Here is a 26122-nt window from a genome sequence, read left to right as displayed (position 1 = left end):
TGCATTGCTGCATCCTTATAGACCTCTCCTTCTACTTTCAGTTTGGTGATTCCTTCCTTTTGTTTCAGTTTGCCATTAACAAATCTATAAAACAGTTTGGGTTCATCCTTGCATTTGTCTTTTTCAAAATTCCTTTCTTCTTCTCTATGTATTCTTGCGTATTCATTTCTTGTTCTTTTATATTCTTCCTTTGTTCTGTTGTTACCTCTCTTTCTCCAATTGTTCCACGCCTTATCTCTCTCTTTTTTTTGCTATGATACACCTTCTATTAAACCACTCCTTTTTCCTGTTTTCTTTCCCTCTTACTCTTGGTACAAATTTTTCCACTCCCAAATTATAGAGGTCTAGAAAGATATCCCACTTCCTCTGTATCTCTCTTGTTTCTCTGAATTTTCTCCAATCCACATTTTCAAAAAAGTTTCTCAATCCTGTAAAATTTGCTTTCCCAAAGTTGTATCTTCCCTGTGTGTGTGTGTGTGTGTGCACCTGCACATGCATGCATGCACACACACACACAAACGCATGTCATTACTAGTTACAAGGCCAAACAGTACCTCAAAAAATTTTATAATCCATATCAAGGCGGTACCATAAGTGAAGTTACCAGGTGCATTTTGCTACTTTAATAACAAGAGAAAAGTGGAAAGATGCCGAGTCAAAACATTTTCTTCTCAACCTATACTACATCAAGATCTCTGATAATATGAAAAATTTATCCATAATATTTATAAGTGGGTTAGGATGATGTATGGAATTTTGAAGGCTTGAATGATAAATGGTATGGTCCACTGACCCAACCACTAGGTTGAAAGTTTCAACATTTATTTTTCCTGTTCCTCCTGGATCAAGCCTACCCCAATTAATTAGTAGAAATCTGACTGTTTATGATTTTGATATGATCATCATCATATTTCTAATGCATGTTAAGTGATAAGATGTGTGAAATAATGCTCACTGGCCAATCTACTGGTAACTTGATATTAGTTCTACTGCTGTCTGGGAAAAAAAAAAAAAAAAAAAGGTTATGATTAAGATTCTCAGATTGGACAAAACACTCACTTTTCGTTTTTGTGACATGGGTGATCCTCTGGGGCTGGCTTTCCTTAATTCAAGTTCTTCTTGTACTTCCTCCTCCTCCCTCTCCTCTTCTGTTGAGCTACCACTCTCCTCATCAGGGGTGAAAACTACACCCTTCCACTTCCTCAGTCCGTGACTACCTTCCTCACCCATCCCCACGAGATTCTGGTCTGACGTGGTATTTGTGAGTGTTAGTGGGTCATCCAGGTGGTTATGGTAGTTATGATTGGGACCAAGATTGACACTGTGGTAGGCTGGGTGAAGGTGAGAGAATGGTGGAGCATCACTGTGAGCTGAGGTGGGGTCCTGGTGGCCAGGGGATGATGGATTCTGGTCAAGTGGAGGGAGTGAAGAGGGTTGGTGGTTGTGGTGGTGATGATGTAATGCAAGGGGAGGTTGAGGAGAGGGAGGGAAGGAGCGATCAACCTCATGTGGGGGGGTAAACTGAGATTTCCTAGGGCACCCTCGACCAGCTGACAAATCCAGAAAACTTGGTCGCTTAGGTTTGGAGCTATCTGGAGTTGAGGCTGTGGAGGAGGAGTCAACTGAGGGGTTTCTGGATTCACGAAGTGGAGGAGAAGACTCTCGAACTGACTCTTCAAAATCTGACTCAGTGATGCTGGTGAGAGGGTCAGCTGAGGTGGTGGTGTTAGTGGGGTCAGCCTCGCGCACCAAACTGTCCCATCCTGATATAAAAAGAACCAATTATCAAAAAAAATTAATTAATACAACACGAGATGCACAGAGAATATTCATGTTACAGCAGAAGTTCAAATATACAAACAGCTACCTAAAGTCAGCAGTTTATCCAATGCTATTCACTATTTTCACTTGCATAATCAAACTGTGTCAGCATTCAGTGGAATGCACTTCATAATATTTGTTTGCATATTTTCCTTCAGTCCAATCTATTATTATTAAGCCATTATGAAAGCTTTGGTAGCACTGAAAGGTGAGATACAATATGAGATGGTATGGGAATATTTATGGAATGTATGTAGATATAGTATAGTACTAAAGAGGATTTCTGAAAATGAGACAACATGTGACTGTTGCACAGGGGTGTTTTATCCAATGGGTAAAAAGGGCAAGTGCCCAGGACCCACAACATTGAAGGATCCACATATGCACACACTAACCATGGATACTTTGGGAAACTGAATATTATACATAAGTGTTTTGGGGAGGATTTTCCTAGATAATTTAAAAAATATTTTTGACCAATGCAATCAGTTCCCTAAACTAAGCATAAAGTGTTCTCCCTCACACATTCTACGAAAGCCCTACTTTACAAAGTTCAAACTTTTGGCAGACAGAAAACATGAGAGTTGTCTACTTAACCCGCCCCATCCCGACGTTTTTGGACCTTTTTTTTTTTTTTGGCTAACATCCGCTTTTGGTGAGAAACATCGAAAATTCATAGAGAAATCGCTCACCTGAGGTTTAAAATACCGGATTTAAGTGCGAGTACTTCCTTACCTGATTGGGTTTTCTAACAGGCTGGCACCAAAGAAAATGAGTTCTATGGGAAGGTAACTATTTTATCCACTCATAAACAGTATTTATTTATTTCCTTGGTACGAACTTATATGTAGTACAAGAGTATATTGGTTTTCAAACAGTAATATAGGCATTATACGCATTGTTTCACTCACTAACTCATCACCATTCATGACCTTTTTTCTCCCACATTACCTGATCATCATTTCTGACTATTTCTTCCTCTAAACTTTGTCCTCCACATTGTCATCAATTGGGGAATCACTCTGACCCTGAATGTCTTTATTGGCCAGGTCACTGGTAACAGGTGAATTGTCGAGATAATGGCGTGCAGGGGGGGGGGGGGGAGAGGTTATGCGGTGTAAGGCATTGTTCCTGCTTGGCATCTTGTAGAGGAATAGAGGAAGATGTCCCGCATATACGTGCCAAAAATCACTCGCGAAAATTGAAAATTGTGCAAATTAGGGACCTTGCAATGTTGCCGCGTTAATTCATGTCGCCGGGACGGCACGGGTTAAATGAAGTACAATATGCACCATTATTTCTTACAAAACTATGATTTTTTTTTTTTTTTTTTTTTTCTCAATGCACTTTTGTCAACAAGTAATCCTAACAACATATTAGACAGCAGTTCCTGGTTTTGTACAAATTTTCTTCTTGATATTTACACCATATACTGCATTTTAACTGCCTATTGGATGAGTGTTCTTTATTTACATACTGTGCAGTAGTTACACATGTTTCTTCATTTATATGTACACTGATCAAGCATTCTGGGGGACTGAGATCCATCCATCCATCCATCATCCAACCCTACATTAACCCACGAGGAGCGTAGGAGCCCGGGTCTAGGCAGCTGGTTAAATTATAATACTGATATATTCAGTCAAACAGTTAAACATCCTGAGTCAATATTTTTTACATTCACTGACATCAATGTAGGGGAGGAAGAGGGGGCCAATGTCAGATGCTTACCCAGGTCCCCACTAAGGCTAAAGATGGCCATGCTGGCATGAAAGACCATAGAAAAATACATTAATGATATAAAGATGAGAGAAGAGTGACTTATTATAGTGATGGGGTTTGATGCTGCTCTTGGCTACATTCCTGTCATACACAAGACTACAGAAAACTACAAAATTGGCGATTGCTTACGATCAGCCACGACGGTCTTGATGTCTGGGCTGGGTGTTTTGTGAAGCCGTCTCCTCCTGGGGGTGGCAGGGGAGGCAGAGGCGGAAGCAGGGGCAGCCAGTGAGGTGGAGGAGTCTGAGAGGTGAAGGGAGGATGCAGGGGACTGTTTACGTAGAGCCAGGTCACTTAGCATGTCCCTGGCTTCTTTCCTCAGTGGCTTGGGCTTGGTGGTGGGGTCAGGCTCAGTAGGGGAGGCAGGGGAGACTGGGGTTTGCATGGCATCCCTGCAACAGCATCATCATTATCATCATCATCTTCATAACCCCTTCCATTATAGTTAGGAGCTATAAATCGAAAGTGGGTAGCCCCATGACAGGTGTAAGGGCATCAAGATAAGCTACCTTAGTCTAAAACAGCAAGTGAGGTCAATGCCCCAAATGACATTATAAATTTCTGATGGGTTAACAGTCAGCTGGAGCACCTTACCACACCAGACCACCATGTGTCAATTGTTGGTTACACTGTTACTTACCACACAACACAGTAATGTACAATAAGTCCTCATTATATGTCAATGATGTGTTCCACAGTATCACAACTCCTTTCATACAACCAGGACTGTAAACTGGAGAAAACTGGCAAATGTTTTTGTTATTCACTGTGGACTTCGTGTTGGAGTGGAATGCCTGTATGTGGTAGTGCCAGTATTACCTCAACTCTCTTTCCATCCCCCAAAGGAAGATAGTAGACTGTAAGAAAAGGCCAGATTCAGCCTTTGGCCCACCAGTTCCTAATCTACATGAGCCTGAGGCCATTTTTTTTTTTTTTTTTTTTTTTTTTTTACATACAAAAAAAAAAAAAAAAAAAAAAAAAGTCCATAAACCAGATTACACATGTCCTCCACTTATAAAAGAACCGCAACAGTTGGACTTCAACTGCTGTAGGTTGATTTGGGGAGAAATTCATATGGGGTAGGGAGTTCCAAAGAGAGGCAGATCAGGGAATAAATGAATTCTGACAGGCAGAAGTTCTGCAGTACAGCAGTGTGACAGTCCAGTCATGAATGCTACCCAATCCCCATGCAGCATGGGGAAGGCATGGAGAGGTGGCATAATGGATGCAACTCTGTCTGAGCAATTGCCATAAAAGTATCTGCAAAATAATGCATGGGAGGCAACATTCCATCTTACTTGTAGGGGAAGTAGGTTACTTGTAACTGCTGGGTTATTAATTATTCTTAAAGCTTTGTTCTACAATTTGTCCATTTGTTTTAATGCACATCCACTCCACAAGGGTAAGCAATATTCGAGCTGAGGGCAAACATGACTCTTGCAATGTATACCTAATTACTTGTCTGTGAAGAAGTTACAAATTCAGTACAATAATCCTAGTTTCTTTGAGGTTGTTTTAGCAACTGACCTAATGTTAAAGGTCCAACAGAGGGTATTATTAAGCGAAACACTAAGAATTTCAATACTTTTAGAGACAAGAATATTGGTTGCATTGAAGGCAATATGGAAATCAGGCAATACCTGTCTAGCAGTAAACTGGATATAATTGGTTCTCGATCTATTTATCTACAATATTGCCAGATGCCTTATTCCCAAAAGGGGTGGCTGTTTGTCTTTGAATTAGTTGTTTTATGGGGAGGGGGAATTATACTAGTATTAAATGAGACAATGTTATTCTGTCTCCATCAGGTGATCTTGGATAAGTCTTGATATATGGAGATTCCCGTGATGAGGTGGGAGATAAAGATATTAAACACTGTGAAAAGGTTTTTAAGTGTGAAGGAACTGTGAAGCATTAAAGGCATCCGCATATAAATGAATAGGATTATGGGTGACAGACAAGAGATCAATAACCCTCTCATGACTGGAAGAGACAGGCTGTGTCCAAGCGCAGGCAAGTACTGTACTCAGGATGTGGGCTGCCTCGGCCTTGGCCAAGTGCTGTGAGGACCCCCCCCCCCCTTCTTGTTTCCGCGCTTGCGGTACTTCTTAAACATTTTATCCTCACACCCTTAGTTTTGCTTCTATCTCCATGATATTTTTTTTCCTCGTTATCTCGAATAGTTGTACTTGCTTTTGGTGTTGATAAAAAAGGTTTGGCAAATATAAATTATGCAAAAATATTTTAAGGCAAAAAAATAAAGGGGCGATTTTGTTCGACACAGCTTGCGTCCTCCAGTAACGAGCGGGTGAGATTAGGTTTGACGCAGCTTGTGTTCTCCAGTAATGAGCGGGTGACTTTTGCACCTCTACCCTAAGTATCAAAAGGGATAATATGAATGAAGAACAGGGCTGGAGCCAGGACTGAACCTTGTGCCACATCACCATTAACTGAGTGGAAAATGGAATATACAGTACATCATCTACTTTTACTCTTGTGCTTTTGTTACTAAGAAATGATAAGCCATAGCAAGTGAGTTTGGCTGACAGGGAACAGTGCCACACTTTGTCAAAAGCTTTGGAAATATCAAGGGCTACCACATGGGTTTCTTCATGTTGGTCAGCTGACTGATGGATTGTTTGCGTAATGAGACTGAATATATCAACAGTGGATCTTTCGATGCAAAACCAAACTGTCTGTCACTATTTATGTTGCTGGATTCACAGTGATTAATAATGTGCTTATTAATGACAATCTCAAATACTTTACCAAGAGAAGATGTGACAGCTATTGGTATGTAGTAACAAGGGATCAGAGAAACTTCCTTCATTGGAAATGGGTGGATGGTAGATTCTTTCCATGAATCAGGGATGAAAAAATACATATTCATAGTCCGAATAATTTAGCTAAAATGGGTGTAAGTTCTGGGGAACACTTTTTCAAAACTACTGGAGGAGCTCCATTTGGACCTGGTGCTTCGTTGGTTGGTAAACTGTCTTGGATAGATTTTACACAATATATAGTCTGTATCTTAGGATGAGCAATTTTGGGATAGTAGGGTTCTGGTACAGGAACATTCTGAATACTTTCTGTACGGCAGAACTTCTGGAAAATGTACTGACAATGTTACCTCTTCCAAGAGGATCATTTACAGTGTTCCCATCTGAAAATTTTAGTAGGAAATGGGTGATGACTTGTTAAAGTTACTATTGAGAGAACTGTGAGTTGACCAGAATATTCTATTGCCATCAGGATTATTTAATAGTAGTAGTTGATCTCTAGGAAGTCTGGCCAAACAGCCCTGATTATTTATTAGTTTGGATGCTTGGTTGTCAGAAAGTTGATTTGGCAAGATTTGTTACTGCTTCTGTGTGGTTTCTAGTAATTTTAAAATGATTGTGGGATTTGGTAGTTTTTAACTTTAAGAGTTATATATTCAAGACTTCTGGGTTGTTACTCTGGCACAGTTGCTGTCGAACCATTTTGAGAATCCAATCTTTTAGTTACTTGTTGACTGTGTACGAACAATTCCATACCAATCTGTACTAAGTCTTTAATGTGTACGGTAATTGGGTAGAACTGATGTCAGTGGAGAAGAAAGCCTGCCATGGATTTAAGCTGGATAATTTCTAAATTCATCCCACTCTGCCCTATCAAAGTCATAATGACTGGTTCATAACAGTAACGTTTGGGGCAACTGACGAATGAGGCATTTATAAGACTGTGGTAGGAGGATCCAAGCAGTGTCTGTACCTCTATCCAGTAATGATCTGGGGTGCTTGTTGGGAAAAGATCCAAGACACAGGCACTGTGATCAGGATTATCTGGTATTCTGGCTGGTTGTTTTACCAGTTGTGTGAGAATAAACAATGCTGCAAACAGATGGCATTCCAGACAAGTATCATCAGTCCTGGTAGAATACAGTACATTCTACATATATGGATGTCAATAACACCCAACACAGTAATTTCAGTAGTAAGGGTGAGGTTACGGTTGGTCAACTGTGTGGATATTGAGTCAGATATGATGGGTTCTAATAAGACACTGAGGGAACAATAAACTATACAGATATATCTGGTTACATTAAGGTAACTTAGTTTATATAATGAGTAATCAAAATTGACGGGAGTGAAGCTCATGATAGCGTCAACTGCATATTTGGATTTAATTAGGCAACAAGGACCACCCTTGTTATGAATGTTTGTGAGATGGTACTCAGGAAAACTGCATGGGGATAAGTCAACAGAAGAGAGATTTGGGTGTATCTGTGAAGAATAGGACTAGAGAGGATATGGATTCATGGAAGAAGTGAATAGAATTCAAATTGGTATTAAGATCATGGATATTGGTGAAATATCTGCATAAGGCCAAATGTACACTTCTGCACTGATGAGCATGACCTGCGGTAGAAATAACAATGCCGGCACAGCAAAAGAGGACAAAATTAAGGCTACATATAATGGAGATTCACTATACTGTACATGGTTTCTAGGAGTACAGGAAACCACTTCAATCATCACTCAGTGTAAAGCCACCTGTGGGCAGTAATTCTTGGAGTCAATGGAGGTACACACCTGTATAACTTTAATGTGACAGTATCCGGACAAGTCCGGAGGAATGCTATCGCCTCTTGATGCGTAAGAGTGCACATGTTGGTGTTGTTCACTGAGATAATTTTGTCTCCAGGTCGCAGGCGGCCATCAGAGAGCGCTGGCTCCTTAACAAGTGCCCGAATTGTATGGCCAAGGATGCTGTTGTCTTGTTTGCGCAGTGTGAACCCAAGTGACCCTGCCACCTTTGTCAGCACAACCTCAAACTCCTGGAGGTGGGAAAAGTATCACTCAAATCAAATGAACCATTTCAAGGCAATGTTTATTATATTTCTTTTCATATCACTATCAAACCTCCTCCAACAGAAGAAGCCTCTTCAATGTGAAACATCTGTACTAGACTACATTTTTGTGGCTATTTTATGCACTGCAACACGATTTGTCATGTACCAGTGATCTAAATTGTCTGCATGGGGAAGAAAAATCACTCAGACAACCACAAGGCTGAATATGGTGCCATTATGTTTACAAAGACGTCCAAAACACTTGTTCATCAATTTCTCAGAAAGAGTAACCCAGATGACCATTTTCTCCCATAAATTTGCTGATTATATAGTTACCACTCAGTGCAACAAATGGTTTCCTGGGTTACAGAAAATCATTTGGCTTATGACTCAGTGCAGTCACCTGAAGGTAGCATTACAGTGAATGAATGGATAAGTGTCCCCTAACACCATTCCTACCTATCCTGACAAAAAACAAAAATGAGATGATATATTTAGTGACCCTATAGTGTACTCTCAAATTACATGAGTTACTACAAATCACAAAGGTGTGCAAACACTAAAGACAGAAGCCACGAGAAATGTCTTAACAAAATGGTATTACCAGGTATTTCTGGTGCTGCATGTTTTGAATTCCTGCATATCTGCATTGCTTACCAGCATATAAAAAGTTATATCCCAGGCCCCAACCATCCTAATGGAACAATAAAGAGCTAAATGTTGATGGAATGAAAAATAAGCCCAGCTCAGTTACAAATATTTCTATATTTTTTTTAGAGAACCAAAGCAGGAGATGTAACTGACCCCACAGGAAGAGAATGATGGTGATGGAGAAAGGTAGTTGTGAGAATTGGTAGGGAGAGTGAGGCTGGTGGTGACAACCCCACCAGTTCCATCACCTTCATCTTCCCCGTCTTCACCCCCACCTTTGCCCAGTGTGCCTGGAGGTGGCCGACACACCTCCAGTGTCACCTCACGCTCAGCAATACGCAGCATCTCCAGCGCTTCCTGAAATGGACAGTTAACTCTCTCACTCCAGGGATGTCTCTTTAAATCTGTTCCTCCAATCTCCTAACAATGATATTCGGCTTATGGCATACTTTCTGAAAAGGACTTAAATTGGCAGGTAACAGCAGCTAACCCTTTCACTACCATACATACTTTTATATTTGTAATAAACTTGTAGCAGCCGTGGCTCAGTGGGTTAGAGCGCTCTACTCTGACCGAAGGGTCGGAGGATCGAATCCACCCAAGGGTCATTGGTAGACATCAGGAAGGGCATCTGGTCATAAAATGCTACAAGCTCCAGTTCCTCTACCCAGGGGCAATGCCTTAGCCCTTCAGGGATACCAGGCGTAAAACCTTTTTTTTTTTTTTTTTTTTTTTTTTTTGTCTGGTATAAAAAAAAAAAAAAAAAAAAAAAACACCCGGGGGGGGGGGGGGGCGCATTTCAGCAAAAGGGTTTACTGAACAGATTGGCTCCTTCACAACAGGATGCCTTTTAAAAGCTTAATGCTGATGTGTGTGTGTGTATATATATGTGTGTGTGTGTGTGTGTGTGTGTGTGTATATATATATATATATATATATATATATATACATACATCCCTGTACTATCCGGACGCCCACTTTCCGGACATTGTGGGCCTGGAGCTTCAGAACCCAAAAATGGCCAAAAAAAGAAAAAAAAAAATCCCTCCCCCCCCAAAAAAAAAAAAAAAAAAAAAAAAAAAAAAAAAAAAAAACCCCCCCCACAAAAAAAAAAAAAAAAAAAAAAAATCCCACCCTTAATTTGAAATTGCCATGCAGCGCCAAACAGCTGTTTACACCACTGCCCCTTCACCCCTTCCTTCCTCCCCCCTCCCCAGTCAGGGTTGCCATTTGGTATTTTTCATTACCAAATGTGGGCCAACTTGGTATTGAAAAGTTCGTTTGGTAGTGAACCAGCATGATCCATTACCCAGTGGTGGGCAGCGCAAACAAAGAAGGACCTTGTGCAAGCACAATGCGCAATCCACAGTTCACTACCTTGCACTAGCACAAGTGTGCAATCTGACAAATATATAGCTTGCACAATGTCGCAACACGCAAGCGCAAATCATTTGCATATATTTGTGGGAATTACTGTAAAATATTGAGATATTTAAATAAAATAGCATACTTACTTACCTACTTTTATTTATTATTATTATTTTCTATTATTTGTTATTTGCGCAAGCGCGCAATCCAATATTTAGCTTGCGCAGTGTCACTAAGCGCAAGCACAAACCACTTGCATATATTTGTGGGAATTACTGTAAAATACAGTACTGTATTGAGATACTTAAATAAATTAGCATACTTACTTTTATTTATTATTATTCTGTCTATCTATCTATTGCCAGACGCCTTAATCCCGTAAAGGGTGGCCACTTGCCACAAACAAGCAACAAATCGCCTCCATGTCGCCCTGTCCCCCGCCATTTCACTGCCCTGCTCCCAGCTCACATCCCTCTCTCTCATATACTTCTCCAATCCATCCTTCCATCTCATCCTTGGCCTCCACCTCCCTCTTCCCCCATCCACCTCACCCACATACACTCTCCTCATTAGTGTCTCATTCTCCATCCTCTCCATATGACCAAACCACCTCAGTGTGTTTCTCCTAACGCTTCCTATCACATCCACATCCACACCACAACGATCCTTCACTTCCTGACTTGTCAGTCTGTCTCTCCATGTAACTCCACATGCTCCTCTCAAATAACTCATTTATTTCCACAGCTCTCCCTCTTCACTTCTGTCCCTCCAACAATGTCAAAGCTTCACTTCCATACATTAGAGTTGGTATCACAATACTGTCATGTAGTAACTTTTTCACTGGTGGAAGTTCAGAGGAGTGAGTGGGCTGGGAAGTGGAGGGACAGGAAAACGTGATGTTGCCAGTTTTACTTTTATCTGCATTTTTGCAAGACATTTTATTTAATAATTCAATATAGATATGGAATAGCATGTGTGATTTCTTACAAAAATCATTAAAACATATTATTTAAATCAAATATCCACACAGCCTAATAAATTATTAGGCTCTGGAGGTTTGGGTTAAATAATGTTTTAATGATTTTTGTAAGGAACTGCATATGATACTCTTAATAAATATTTTTAATTTATTATTATTTACTAATAATAATAATTTAAAAAATATTAAAATACAATATCTCTGTTGAAGCATTTTAAGAAATGCTCCTACCCTCCGTCCTTCCCGCCTCCCCCAGAACCCTCGTGACCCGTCCAAGACTCCCCCAACCCTTGTCCAGACATACCGTACGGGAAGCTGCCAAGACCAGCTGTCTCTTGGATTGTGTAGTGCACAGTCCACAGGACAGGTGCGCAAGGCAGGTGCACAAGCGCAATATTGTGCATAGTCTCGTGCGGTGCGCAATGCGCAAACGATATTCACCAGAGCGCAACGGTGCGCAATAGTGATTTGCGCAAGTGTTTGCGCACCTGCCCAGCACTGCCATTACCAAACAGATTTTTCACAGGCATGAAGATATAGAGAATGGAGACAGTGGACTGTCTGCTCTCTTTGATTACATTAATCTGGTAGCATACATAGTGCAAAAATAAACATGCTGCTGATTATAAGGAGAGTGATTATTTCCATTTGTACATATAATTAGTGAAGAATAAATGCTTCCTTCAAGCATTTGGTAATGAAAAGTTAAATATGGTAATGAAAACTGAGGAGTTTGGTAATGTGGCCGAGCTCAGATCTGGCAACCCTGTCCCCAGTTACTGGCTAACCACCGTCCAGGGAGGATGTTCATCGCAATGGATGTCGCATGTGCTTGTTTTTGTGAATAAACAGTGAATAAACTGCAATACCTCACCACTAGACTACATGGGAATTTACAGTGTTAAGAAATTAGAATTTAATTCAGAGTGCAAAGGATTAAGTGTGGAGTGCAAAGTGGCGGATGAAACTGGTGGCTGAAAATGGCGTGTGCAATTAAGAATAGAATGTGCAGTGTTAAACAATTATAACTCACCGTGCAAAGAATTATGTGTAGCACAACACTGGATTACTGTACGTAATTCGAGAGCATTTTCACAACTATCAGAGCCTTACAGAAGGCGGCCACAGACGTGCTGTAAGTACCCTGTACACTGCTAAGTATTTTCCATACTCCTAATTCCTCATTCTCTGGCTCCTTTTCATTTATTTCATGCTTTATGTCCATTATTGGTGTGAATAAGGTCTTAAATAGGTTAAATAAGTGCTACGCATTTCTGGTAGGGAGTTATTTAAGTGGCTTTCAAAGTTAGGCTGAGTTAGGGTCATAAATACCAATCCAGCAGGCAGGGGCCCACTTTCCAGATGGGACCACTTTCCGGACATGCCCTTGGCTCTATTACATCGGATAGTGGAGGGATTACTGTGTGTGTGTGTGTGTGTGTGTGTGTGTATATATATATATATATATATATATATATATAATACAAGTACCGGTATGCATAATGGTCTGATTATCAGGATTATTCACACAGCATGATTCACATACAGTATTAACATCTTGGTACAGTACCCTCATGTCCAGCATGCGTTTGTCCAGTACTATTCTCGTTCAGTACGGTCGACAAAAAAATTAAATAATTTATTACTGTAGTACGGATTTGTTGGGCTAGTATGGATCGGCCGCGCAAAGTGGGCCAAATCTGAGTTCTTCTTTCCTAGTACTGACGTGCTGCGTCCAGTACTATTACCCCCACGCACGTGGGGGAAGATGGCTAACACCGAGGAATGTTTCCCTAGTACAGTCACTACTTGTTTTACGACGGGGTTATGTCAGGTCATACCTTATCGTATACCGATATTATCGTAAATCGGGAGATCGAAACACATTATAAAAGGGGGGTTACATCAACTCAACTTCCCAAAGTCACCTAACCAAGACTGAACCATAAATGACACCCACCTTCATTCCCTCCTGTGTTGGTCCAAGTCGTCTCCCCCGAGGCTGGGGGACAGCCTGTGCTTACAGGCACAAGTGGTCAGCCTCTGAGTCAGACAGGAACAGGTTAGGGGGGAGAGGAATCCGGCCCATATCTGCACCAACCTTAGCACTGGGACCCATACCTGCACCAGCCATAGAACTGGGGCCTACAATGGCACTGACCTTACCACTGGGCACACAAATCCACAGTGCTGTACAGTAATTCACCAAAGGAAACACTATCACACCAGTACAGGCAGAGTTACTCACGTACAGTAAATTGTTGCAACAACACAATACAGTACAGTAATCACACTTGTGTCAAGTTGGCCTGGTGCTACACAATGTCTACTGTAGTACGATGTTTGGCTGAGAGGTGATGATAACAGGGAGGCACACATGAACAAGTTGAAAAGACAGGGCTTTGAAGGGATGGCGGGACCTGAACCATAACAATGCGCTGCACGCCGGGGCCGCCATCTTGCCTGAGACAAGTGACGGTCACCTTGCGTGTGCCTGGCGCTTTCCGATGGCAAAATCGTCATAGAGGGAAATTTATCGTAAATCGGATTTTGGGGTGGAACTTTTCTATTATCGTTGTAGCGAATTATCATAAACCTAATCAAAGTAAAACGAGTAGTGACTGTACTGCAGCGCCAGTCCAGTACGCCTTCCCCGTGACTCGTGATGTGTGCCAGTCAAATTTCAGTATTGCACTTCCCCTTGATGAAGATGATGACGATATGTCAGTGTGTAACTACAGGGGATATATGAGGGAGGTTGAGGCAGAGAGGCCTCCTCAGGATCCTGAAGGCCCTTCTCCAGGGAGTCAGTAGGACCTCCTACAGCCTCGGAAACCCCTCCCCCTTCCCCCCAAGCCCATCACCACTCACCTTTGAGGTTGGTAAAATCTTAGTTGTGTCAAAATGTAGTTAAGTTGAATTTTGGGGGGACTTTTTCAAGGCTTGTCTGACATAATTCATTTTTCCCATGAGGTTTGTTGTTTGTCCAATACGGATTTAGTCCAGTACAGTAATACTGTCTGACAAAAACATCACACTGGATGCGAAGGTACTGTATTTCCTAATTTCAGTAATCTGCAATAACATAATGAAAAATCACTGGCAATGCTTTACAAAGTTTGAGGAATATTCTACTGATTCTGTACTTTTTGTGATCATCAGACTTTTGTATTTAGTTACATTCCAGTGGTTCTGAGTGTCTTTAGCAGTATTTGCAGCTTGGAACTGACAACCCTAAACTGGTGAAAGTTACTTCTAAAAGGTTCAGTTTCATCAGGGATTTCATTAGTGGGCAATTAAGGTGCTCCAATTGGATGGGGCCTGTGCAGGTTTGTATCCATGGGGTGGTTGGGGTTTATTGCTCACATAATGGCCACTCAGGGATGAGTGAGGCTAGTCACTCTCATCTTGAGGGAAGGGGACGCCACCAGGGACCGATTTTCGAATGACAAAGGTATTTTGCGAGTTACCCCATAAAATAGCTCCAAGTATCACTTGTTCTTCGTAAAAATTTGGCAGCCGTACGACAATTCTTTCCCCTTCAAAAAAACTATTTTGTAATTCCAATTTTGAAGTCACTTCCCTGCAGAAATCTGTTTTCTATGTAATGTATAATATGACAACTTATTTCCAATTTTTTTCCTTTTATTTTCTGCAAAAATTGTCATACATCTGGCAATGGGAGTGTGAGTGTGTGGAGGGTGGCAGCGAGGTGGGAAAGGCCTGAGATGCTATGACACTTGGGGGGGTGAGACATGCCAGCCTTGATCTCAACCTGTTCTCATGTCTGTGCTAATCCTGGCCATTTCTCATCGTTTTTGCACACTTTTTGAAGATGCGGCGACCATCTAAGAGCTACTGCAACGTCAGAAAGCAGCAGAGAAGAATTTGACGCCATCTTGAGGGGAGAAAAACGCGTTGGAAGTAGCAATTCTTTCTCCATCGCCACCTGCGCCCCCCCCCCCGTGCCACCTAACCTAACGACCCCCTACCTTCTATGTCTTTTTCTCCAACTTTGTCTTCTCCAACACCCTCTACCTCTTCATAACCAACCCTAATCCTAACTCATAAAATAAAAAAAAAAGTACCTCAGTTGTTTCTAATCGTACAGACACTGCAAGTCAACATAAAACGAGTGATATCTCGGAACTAAACTTATTGTCCTTTGGAGTGATATAACTCCATTAGTTTTGAACATAAGACAAAAATCAAAATACCTATAAAAAGAGGAATGAAAGGGGAACATTTTGTGTGTATATTTTTGTCAGAAACTGACAAACATGACTAATGATTTTTTCAACATGGCAAAATGGGGGTAAAAATTGAGATAAATACATAGGCATTCGGGGAATTTTTTTGTTCAGCAATCGTCAAGAATATCAAAAAACTGTTAGGGCAATTTATTAATGAGGGTTTTATTAGTAAAACTACCAAATATCATAGTGATCAGATGAACACACACTCCCTGGTATCCCATTTCTCGTGTTTTTTTTTTGTTTTTTTTCTGTAAAAACTAATCAATCAAATTTACTCAAACTTTGGGATGTTATTGCTCATATAAAGTAACAAAACACATAAAAAAAATCAGACAAACATAATAAAAACAAATGTACCTTCATAAGTAACAACTGTTTGCTCCCCTTAAATGTCAGGACCAACTTGCCTAGCCCCAGAATCCTACACTCCTCATGGAGCAACAAAGGATTGGAGGAGGAGGAGGAGGAGGAGGAGGAGGAATTCAGATAATGAAAGTCCTGATTTGAATAGTAAAGTATGGTGCAAAAATGGCAATTTGAGTGGACAAAACTTTAGATATCAGCTGTCTGGATACCATGGGTTGCCTGCATTTCTTATTCTATTCACTCTCTTAACTTCATACACACAATTAAGAGATGGGAAGGTAGCAGGCGTTAATGGCATAGATGCAGAGATGATAAAGTTTTGTGGAAAGACTGGAATGAACAGCTTGGGTTAAAAAAAAAAAAAAAAAAAAAAAAAAAAGCAAACTGTTCCATCAGAGTGGAAGAAAGCTGTGCTTGTACGTTTGTACAAATATAAAGACAACTGATGTGAGTCCAAAAATTAACATAGCAGAAGTCATTTTAGAAGAGATATATGAAAAAAAAAAAAAAAAAAAAAAAAAAAAGTGTTCCATCAAAGTGGAAGAAAGCTGTGCTTGTATGCTTGTACAAATATAAGGACAACTGATGTGAATTCAAAAATTAACATGGCAGGAATCATTGTAGAAGAAATATATGGAAGAATACCATAGAAAAAGAGAAGAATAAACCATAAGACCTGGTGTGACAAACAGGGTGGAACTTGGTGAAGGTTATGTGAATCAAATATTCAGAATGAGAAGCAGAGAAAAATTGTGAAAAGGACTTAAGGTATTTATGACATTTATAGATTTACAAAAAACATGTAAGGTATATGGAAGGAAATTATGGAAGGAATCAAGGTCAGCTGGTCTTGGCTGACCTGTCCCAGGCTTGCAAATGGATCCCTCCTTGGATCGTGATGTGGTAGACTCTTAATGCCCTGTCAGGCTAACATCTGTCGTGATGGCTCTTGGGCAAAACCTTTGAAACCCCAGCAGGTGGATGAAAGGGACTGAACCCCAACCTATGTCCTGCTCTTACTGGATGTTGGGGTGGTGCAGAGGACATGAGGGCCTAAAGTTCTATACATGAGTTTAACTCTCAGTGGGAACTTTGGGTGAGGTTTGGAACATTCTTTAGGATGACCAACTGTCTTTGATGTAATAAGACTTGGGACAACTGTGGACTGGCATATCTGCACTCTCTCAGGTGAAGTATCCTGGCCATGACAAGATTAGTACTGATGGTCATACATGCTACTGGTTTGGCTGACAATGGTGCCCACTGTAGTGGTGTTGCTGGGGTGATTTCTGCTCACTCTGGCTCTGTATCAAGGTTACTCCAGTTGATGAGCATATAATGCTGGTGAGGTTGAAGCATACTTTGGGCTTCATCTCTCTTGCTGTAGTTTACACTCATTCTGAGGTAATTTACCTCAAATAGAACTATTCTATGTCAAACTTTCTTCATTTATGGAACAGTAGTCTTCGATGGCTTCAGTGTAATTACTGACACCTAACAGGGGAGGCTTCTATGACTGTGTAGATTTTTCAGGCTGCAGAACTAGAGTTTCCAGTAATTACATAATTCTTACTTTCTGAACTCTGACGAATCTTGCGAATCAATAACTGATGATTCATGGTTCCAGCAGCCCAATCTTCACTGCTGGAGTTGGTATTCCAATGTTAAGAGAAGTCACTTAGGAGACTGACCACATCCTTGTAAGCACCCTGCAGAGGATCCTCTAGAACTGCAAGGTTTTCAGGTGTGAAGAGTTCTTTACTACTGATAAAAAATTTGGTGTTGCTAATTAAAGGGTACAATAAAGAGGGCTTCAAGTACCATGATGTTGTTTATCATGGTACTTGAAGCCCTTTCACGTGACTTTAGAAACGGACTCCCGTGGGAGTTGTTGTGTGCTGATGATTTGGTGTTGATTGAAGAATGAAAGGGAGGCGGAGGAAAGGTTTAGGAAGTGGAGAGATGGTATGGGGCAAAAGGGTTTAAGGGTAAACGCAGATAAAACAAAAGTGATGATATCTAGGGTTGGTGGCGGTACTGTCAAAGACGAGGGAGAGTGGCCATGTGCAGTTTGCCACAAGGGCGTGGGAAGTAATTCCATCTTGTGCGGTGTGTGTGAGAAATGGGTGCATAAGAGATTTAGTGGTATCAGAGGTAGACTGCGAGATAAGGTTGATTTTATGTGTACGGCGTGCCGGGGTGAGCAGGTGGAGATTGTCAGACGTGAAAGGATTGAACTTGAAGGTGAATCTCTTGAGTGTGTGGAAGAGTTTTGTTATTTGGGAGACATGTTGTGTGCTGGAGGTGGGGCTGGAGCTAGCTCTGTGGCTAGGGTGAGAAGTGGTTGGAAGAAGTTCATGGAGCTCTTGCCTCTCCTGATACTGAGAGGGCTCTCCCTATGTGCTAAGGGGTCTTTGTATGCAGCATGTGTTAGGAGTGTAATGCTGTATGGCAGTGAGACCTGGGCATTGAGGGAGGAAGATATTCGCCGGCTCAGATGTACAGAAATGACAATGAGGGAGGAAGATATTCGCCGGCTCAGATGTACAGAAATGACAATGATTAGGTGGATGTGCAGTGCGTCCCTGCGTCCAAGGCCTGGAGGGGCTGGGTTTACAATGGAAGAGTTGAGAGGTAGGATGGGACTGGAGTGTACTGGTGTTGTGATGAGGAGAGGTAGATTGAGGTGGTTTGGACATGTGGAGAGGATGGGGGATGATAATTGGGTGAGGAAGGTGAGAAGTGTTAATATTGGGGGTGGGGTTATGAGGGGTAGACCGAGAAAGACATGGGATGAGGTCATTAAGTGTGACCTTAGGGTTAAGGGACTGAACAGGGAGGCTGCAATGGATCGTGCAGCGTGGAGAGCCGCCATTAGGTGACCAAGGCCGACACATGCAAGCATGTTGGAGCCTTTAAAAACAAAAACGACAACGAAAACGAATAAAAAACAGAGTAAATCCAAAGATGCCACCTGACACTGTTCTATCCTGTGATTCTCAGGGACAAAAGTGTGTTCATAAGTATGCAGTGGAGGTCTCAAACTGGTCTGAGGTGCTCTGTGCTGCTAAGGACCCTAATGAAAGATGGGATACCTTTAAGCAGGTTACTCTGGCAGTAGCTGATGACTGTGCTGTAGAGTGCCCAAGGTCAAGGAGGGGATTTGTCTCAGTGGCGATGATGCCAGATTGGCTAGAGATCAGATACACCACATACTTCTCTCTCATCAGGCATGTGGTGCTATGGATTGACTCAAGGGTATTTGGTGATGTTGATATTTGAGTTGAAGGGCAGAATTCATATCTTCATGTTGCTATGGCTCCCTGTCTTACTTTATGACTGTGAGACATGGACACCAAACAGTACCTTGGAGTGGCAATTGACTCCCATGATACTAAGTGTTTAAGTGCTTTCACTGGATCATAAAGTACAGCTAATAGGACAAGGTGCATACCAAGTAATTACTGTACTCCATGGGACTGACTTAAGGCCTTTTATCCATATGTGAACTCAAATTATATGGGCACATGGCAGTTTCCCTCAGGAAGATCTTGCTCACTGTGTCATATCTGAAAGAGTTAACCTAAGACGGACACCAAAGGGAAAGCTACAATATTGATGGCTGAAGCAAGTTCCTTCTGGGAAATACAGATGAGAGGGGGGAAGCTGCTGCCTAGAGGCTTGCATGGAAGGACCCCCATGGATGAAGTTGGAGGGTTGAGTAAGGCTATGTGCTCCAAGTGAGTGAGTGCATTGTGCAAGTATGGTGTGGATGGAAACCTACTGAATGCTATTAAGGATTATTTTATGGTGGCTGCCTAAGCGAGTCGCTTCATGTCAGTGCTAGAATAAGACAGGGATGTGATGTTCTCTTGGCTGTTCTATATACATATGGATAGGGCTATGAAAGAGGTAAAAACTCAGAGTTATGTACAGAGGGAAGAGGATAGTAATGAGGGTGACAGGTGAAGTATCTCGAAGCTGCTGTATGCAAATGATGTATTATTTTCTATTGTGAACAAGAAATTTGTAGGCTGGTGCAGAATTCTGTTGTGTTTGTAAGCACTGTATTCTGAAAGTAAATGTAAATAGAGTAGGGTGATGGTCGTTGGGAGAGAAGGTGTTGATGTGATGTTCTGGTGAATGGAAAAAGATGAACTGGAGTGAGAAAATTTAAGTAGCTTGATGAAGAAACAGAATAGAGGTAAATGTACAAAGGAAGTGGAGAGTAGGGTAGCACAAGGATGTGAGAGGTAGATAGTTTTATGAAAATAAATGGTTTTATTGGTACAAAACAGATGTGTGAGTGTAGCAGCATTAAGAAGATTGCATAAAGGAATTTTACAGTACTATCCACATTATATATATATATATATATATATATATATAAACAAACAAAAACACAGACATACATGGCTTGTGAGTCCAGTGAGTGGCTGTGAGTTGGCTGAAAGGAGAATATCACCAAGTTTGAGATGGCCACAGAGCCAGGCAGGGGTCTGAGGGTAGAGGCGCTTGACCCTTATGAGGCCAGGGTGGGGCAGGTCTCTGCTCTCTGCACCTCCACATACAGCCAGACCCAGCCCTCGTAAGGTCTTTGTCACTGTCACCTCAAAAACCGTGGCTGGGGGGAGAGGAGAGTATTGTTAAGCCTTTCACTATGATGGTATACTAGTTTAGTTTATTCTTACTACCTCCAGACAATTTTATTCAGCTTAGGATCTCTTGTAGTTACTAAAGGGGCTGATGAAGACTACGGTACAGTACAATATATCTAATGCCTCCTGTTTGAAAAGTCTCTCAAGCTAAATAAAATCACTTGGAGGAAACAAGAACAGAAGTGAAAATACACCTTTGGACTGAAGAGGTTCCACTTCCTGGCTGGGAAGGCAATGAAGTACAGGTAACACTGCACAGTGAGGAGACACAGGAACATTCAATTCAATCAGCCAGGGACATCTTTTTATTATTGCCACCTCCTGATAACTTTATTCAGCTTGGGAGAGATTTAATATGAAATGACTTTTCTACTGTAGGTTGAATAAAATCATGTGGCAGCAGAATACTAAAGTCTCACCAATCTAAAACCAAGGTTTGGGTGGAGTCCAGCCGGGGATTTCCCGGCGTACAGCGTTGCCTTGTTTCCTATACTCTGATTGGCTAGTGGCTGACCTGACACCGTTAGAGCTCGCCGCTCACACCTTGCCACCTGGCCTGACATGACTTCACCCACTTCTGTGTGTGTGTGTGTGTGTGTGTGCGCGTGTGTGTGTGTGTGTGTGTGTGTAAACACAAACTAATTTAAGTTATAAATATAATTTAAGTTATATATATAACAGAAAGTGAACAGTGGAAGCACGTGACAGAAGCTTAAATCTCCCTCCAATGGATCTGGATGTTGCCGCTCGTGAGTGTTTTAACTTATTTATTTCTATTAAAAAAATAGCGTATGTTCTACTGATTCCTTCAGATTATATTATAAACGTAATTGTTACATTACTTACCCAACTTAGAACTACCGTGAAAGTCGGTAAAAGTAACTACATTTTTTTCAGCACCACTGTAAAATATGTATGCCACGTTTCTTTATTGATGTACAAGAGCCATATGCATTACAAGTTTACCTTCCTTTGATATGCTAGAATACTTACGTTTATATTGTACTAGTATGTGTGTACCTGTCTGTGATGCCTATTACATATATAACAGAATCTACTCATCGTTCGTTTAGGAAGTATGGCATGGGTGCACCCAGCGCCAGACCCCACCCAAACCTTGGTTTTAGATTGGTGAGACTATAATTACAGCCACCCAAAATCAAGGAGGAGAGATACATTCTACACTCTGCACAAGAGATTAAGGGTACTGTACTGCACAAACAACAGTTCTACGATAATTCTGAAAGGAAACTGGAGAGTATGTATGAATACAATGATAAATATCTGATTTACTAATGTCCTCCATACAACAATATTGCTCAATAACAACCAGATACTAAGTATACCTTGGTCAGAATCCTTGGATTCCACAGATTTCCCTCAAATGACTACAACTGTCTTGCATTTGCCACACTCTTGTAAGTGAAAATTAACTCAAAGGATTACTACAGCATTTTTTAAAGGATGCTAATTTGTCCTCAGTGTTTAGCACAACAATGTAAGAACAAGATGTCAAGTATTCTGTTGACAATCACTACTGGCACCTAAGGTACCTATACTAACAGTTCATGCAGCAGAAGCAAACGATTTGTGGGTTTTGAAAATACTTTTTCATACGCATTCTTTTATTCTTTACTTACCTTTCATTGTCTTATTACTTATCTCAACATCTCTTTTCAATGTTTTCCCTTACATATTCAACTGTTAAAGTGAGTTTTTGAATACTTTGCCACATTTCTGAGTAGTAACTCTTGATACATCTGTAAACAGGATGCCAAATGTAATTCACATTATGAAGAATTATTAGATACTGTGTGTACTTTATTACTGCAAGCTCTGAGAACTTTAATTCTTCAGTCTCATGCAAACCGTAAAAGATATGTCTGTCTATTTATCTATCGCCATATGCCACAATCTCAGAATGCCACAATCTCAGAAGGGGTGGCCATTTGCTGAGTTAGTTGTTTCACAGGGAAGGGCTCTAACCCTCCACCAAGCCACTTGTTGACATTTAGGGAACATGTATGGGTTGGTTATGTGGTTACCACCCAGTGCTGTAAATGGTTTCCTGGCTTACATGAAACCATTAGGTTTATTGGTTACCACCCAGTGCTGTAAATGGTTTCCTGGCTTACATGAAACCATTAGGTTTACCACTCAATGTAAAGCCACCTGAAAAGGAAAGAAGAGTGATAAATGACAGGAAAGCTGAGAGAAACAGGAAGAGAGGAGGGCAGACAAAGAAAATGAATGATAATGGTGAAAGAAGAAATAGGCAGCAAAACATCAAGTGAGTGGATGATGGTCACTACCTCCTACCATCAGCACAAAAGATACGACAGGCTTTAATTTAACTCAGGGAGGGAGTCAGTGGTGGGGTCATTGAATGAACTCTTGTTATTCAGCTCCTGTGCCATTACTTACTATCATTGATGAAAGGGAAAAGTTTGCTGAGCTCCTGAGTGTCGAGGATCTGGCCTGGTACTAGCCTGGTATGAGTGTTCACCCAGTCTGCCTCCCCACCTTCCTCACTGCTGCCGTAATACAGAGGCGGCCCCTCCTCCTCCTCGGGGGAACGCTCTGAGCTGTAGCCTGGGTCATACCCCAGGTTGTCCTGCCCAGGACAGAAGTCATGGTCAAAGGCATAGTTGTCCTGACCACCCTCACTGACCCGATCACTGCCATCCCGTACCAGGTACTTTACAGCTCGCCCTCGTACCTCACCAACCTCATCTGCAGAGTTATACATTTGAGCACTTAAACATCCTGCTGAGCTTTGTTTACAGCATGATACCAGTTTACATGCACACCACAACAACAAACAATATATACATAGGAAACCAAGGTACTGTAATAACATAAGAATTATTTTCAATAGTTTCTAAAGCTATTATCCTAAGGCCTAAATTACCACTCAAAATGAGCCCTACCCTTTCATCCCACACTATACCACTGCATTCAGACCCCATCCTGTTATCCCACATTTAGACAGAAAAAAAAAAAAAAAAAAAAAAAAAATGCACAAGAGCAAGCAGTGTACCGGTATGGATTTGCTAATTAAATGGAGTCCTGAATCATTTATTTTTTCTGCAACTGTTTCATTTTGTTTTGCTTTGAAAAGCTTTTTATACACTTGTGTCAGTCCAGCTCACCTGATGGCAGCTGTCATGCTACACGATCTCTGGTTGCATCACTTTTTAATCCTTTACCCTTATGGTTACTCTGTAAGACCTCACTTCAAGTTTTCTTGTCTACTTCTTGGTGCTCAACCATTAACATTCACTTTCACAGATTTCTGCAACCAATTTTAACCTTCCATTCTCTTTGCAAGACCAAACCACTTCAATCTCCTCTTATTCATCACATCACCAATGGTTTCAATTCTCAATTATTCAATCAGCTGCTCATTCACAATTAGCTCTGTCATTCAGGGTAGCACTACACAGCCATCTCACCATCCTCATCTCTGTATGCTCAAACCCTTGAATGCCCCCCATCTTTACTGCTGAAGTTTCACTAACATTAATACATAAAACATCTTACATATGCAGCATACAATTTCCCTTAGTGTAATGGCAGAGTATAAGAGCACAGTGGAAGAAAGGTTTGGAAGGTATGAGTTAGAGCAAATGGAAGGGGTGGAAGACATATGTAAGATATTCATGGAAGAGATAGGCACAGCGTGTGAGGTGGTTTGTGGAGTGAGGAGGAGATGCAGGGGTGTGCAAGGGACAGCATGGTGGAATGATGAGGTGAAACGAGCTGTGGAACAAAAGAAGAAGGCATATAGTGAAGTAGAGGTAGGGGAGAAGATGAGAGAGAGAAGAGAGAGGTATATGTGAGCAGGAGAAGCGAAGTGAAGAGACTGGTGAAGGAGGGTAAGAAGAAAGTGGATGAAGAATTTGGGAGGAATCTGAGTGTGAAATGAAGGGAGAGTAAGAAATTGTTTTGGAAGGAGGTAAAGAAAGTGAGGCAGTGTGAAAGGGGAAATAGTAGGGGAGTGAAAGAGAGGAATAATTGATTGTTGGTGGAGAAGAGAGAAACTGAGGAGATGGAAGGAGCACTTTGAGGATTTGTTGAATGTAGAGAGTGAGAGCAGTGCGAGTATAAGTGGTTGGGGAATGGCTGGGCGAAGAAGGGATGAGACGAGGGAGGAAGAGATCAGTAGGGCGGAAGTAGTGGAAGCAAAGAAGATCAAGATGGGAAAGGCCCCAGCAACTGATGGAGTGTGTGGTGAAATATTGAGGTATGGGGGTGAGACTGCTGTGGAGTGGATATGGAAGTTGTGCAGACTGGCTTGGGAAGAGGGAAGGGTTCCAGAGGACTGGATATCAGGTATAACTGTTCCTTTATACAAAGGAAGAGGGGAGAGAGAAGTATGTGGTAACCATGAGGGTATTTGCCTTCTTACTGTGACTGGAAAAATATATGGTAGAATACTCATTGATAGGGTTAGGCATATGACAGAGGAGCTAGTTGGAGAAGAACAAGGGGGATTTAGGATGGGAAAAGGGTGTGTAGATCAGATATTTGTTCTAAGATGTTTAGTGGAGAAGTATCTAAAGAAGGGAAAGAAAGTGTATGCTGCCTTCATGGACTTGGAGAAAGCTTATGACAGAATAGATAGGCAAGGTATGTGGAAGGTATTAAGAATATATGGAGTGGAGGGGAAATTGTTGAGTGCTATGAAGAGTATGTACGAAGGAGCTAGGGTTATGGTGCGAGTGGATGATGAGCTGAGTGAGTTCTTTTATTTCAATGTGGGACTGAAACAGGGTTGTGTGATGTCTCCATGCCTGTGTAATATATACATGGATGGGGTTGTAAAGGAGGTGCAAGGTAGGGCAGTGGATGTGGGGGTGGCTCTAATGAATGAGGGTGAGATTTGGATGATTCCGGTGTTGCTGTTTGCAGATGATACTGTACAGTTTTGTTGAGTGAAGATGAATGGGAGTTGCAAGGTTTGGTGAATGAATTTGGGACACTGTGTTGGAAGAGGAATCTGAAAGTTAATGCAAACAAGAGTAAAGTTATGGTGTTTGAGAGGAATGGAGTCACAGAATGTACAGTGAAATTGGATGGTGAGGATATGGAGAATGTGAGTGCATTCAAGTACCTGGGTAGTGTGATGAGTAAGGATGGAAATTTGGGGGATGAAGTGCATGAAAGGGTACAGTTGGAAGGAAGGTTGCTGGTTCACTGAAAGCAGTGATGAGAAATAGGGAGGTGAGTATGGAAGTTAAGAAGTCACTGCATGATAGAATCGTGATCCCTACCCTGACGTATGGATGAGAGGCATGGACCTTGCAAGAGGGGAACAAGTCAAGAGTGGGAGCAGTGGAAATGAGTTACTTGAGAGGAGCATGTGGAGTGACATGGAGGGACAGGTTAACGAATGAAGAAGTGA

At 41.5% G+C, this 26122-nt stretch overlaps 1 protein-coding gene across 1 annotated transcript in view; it reads right to left on the bottom strand.

Moving 5' to 3' along the window:
- Positions 1 to 26122, bottom strand: part of LOC145410605 (uncharacterized) — a 128420-nt gene that overhangs the window by 17988 nt on the left and 84310 nt on the right. The window contains exons 3-8 of the mRNA XM_080280719.1: positions 23140 to 23448; positions 20470 to 20681; positions 9242 to 9445; positions 8178 to 8422; positions 3733 to 3995; positions 1060 to 1763 (exon numbers count right to left, since the gene is read on the bottom strand). Of these exons, the coding sequence (XP_080136845.1) occupies positions 1060 to 1763; positions 3733 to 3995; positions 8178 to 8422; positions 9242 to 9445; positions 20470 to 20681; positions 23140 to 23448 (1937 nt within the window). The remainder of the gene's footprint in view (positions 1 to 1059; positions 1764 to 3732; positions 3996 to 8177; positions 8423 to 9241; positions 9446 to 20469; positions 20682 to 23139; positions 23449 to 26122) is intronic.

Source organism: Coenobita brevimanus, chromosome 86 (assembly GCF_032717465.1).
Source record: "Coenobita brevimanus isolate Jiangsu-jjx chromosome 86, ASM3271746v2, whole genome shotgun sequence".
NCBI lineage: Eukaryota > Metazoa > Arthropoda > Malacostraca > Decapoda > Coenobitidae > Coenobita > Coenobita brevimanus.
Note: the sequence above shows the minus strand (reverse complement) of the source record. Positions and strands in the feature narration are given on the sequence as shown.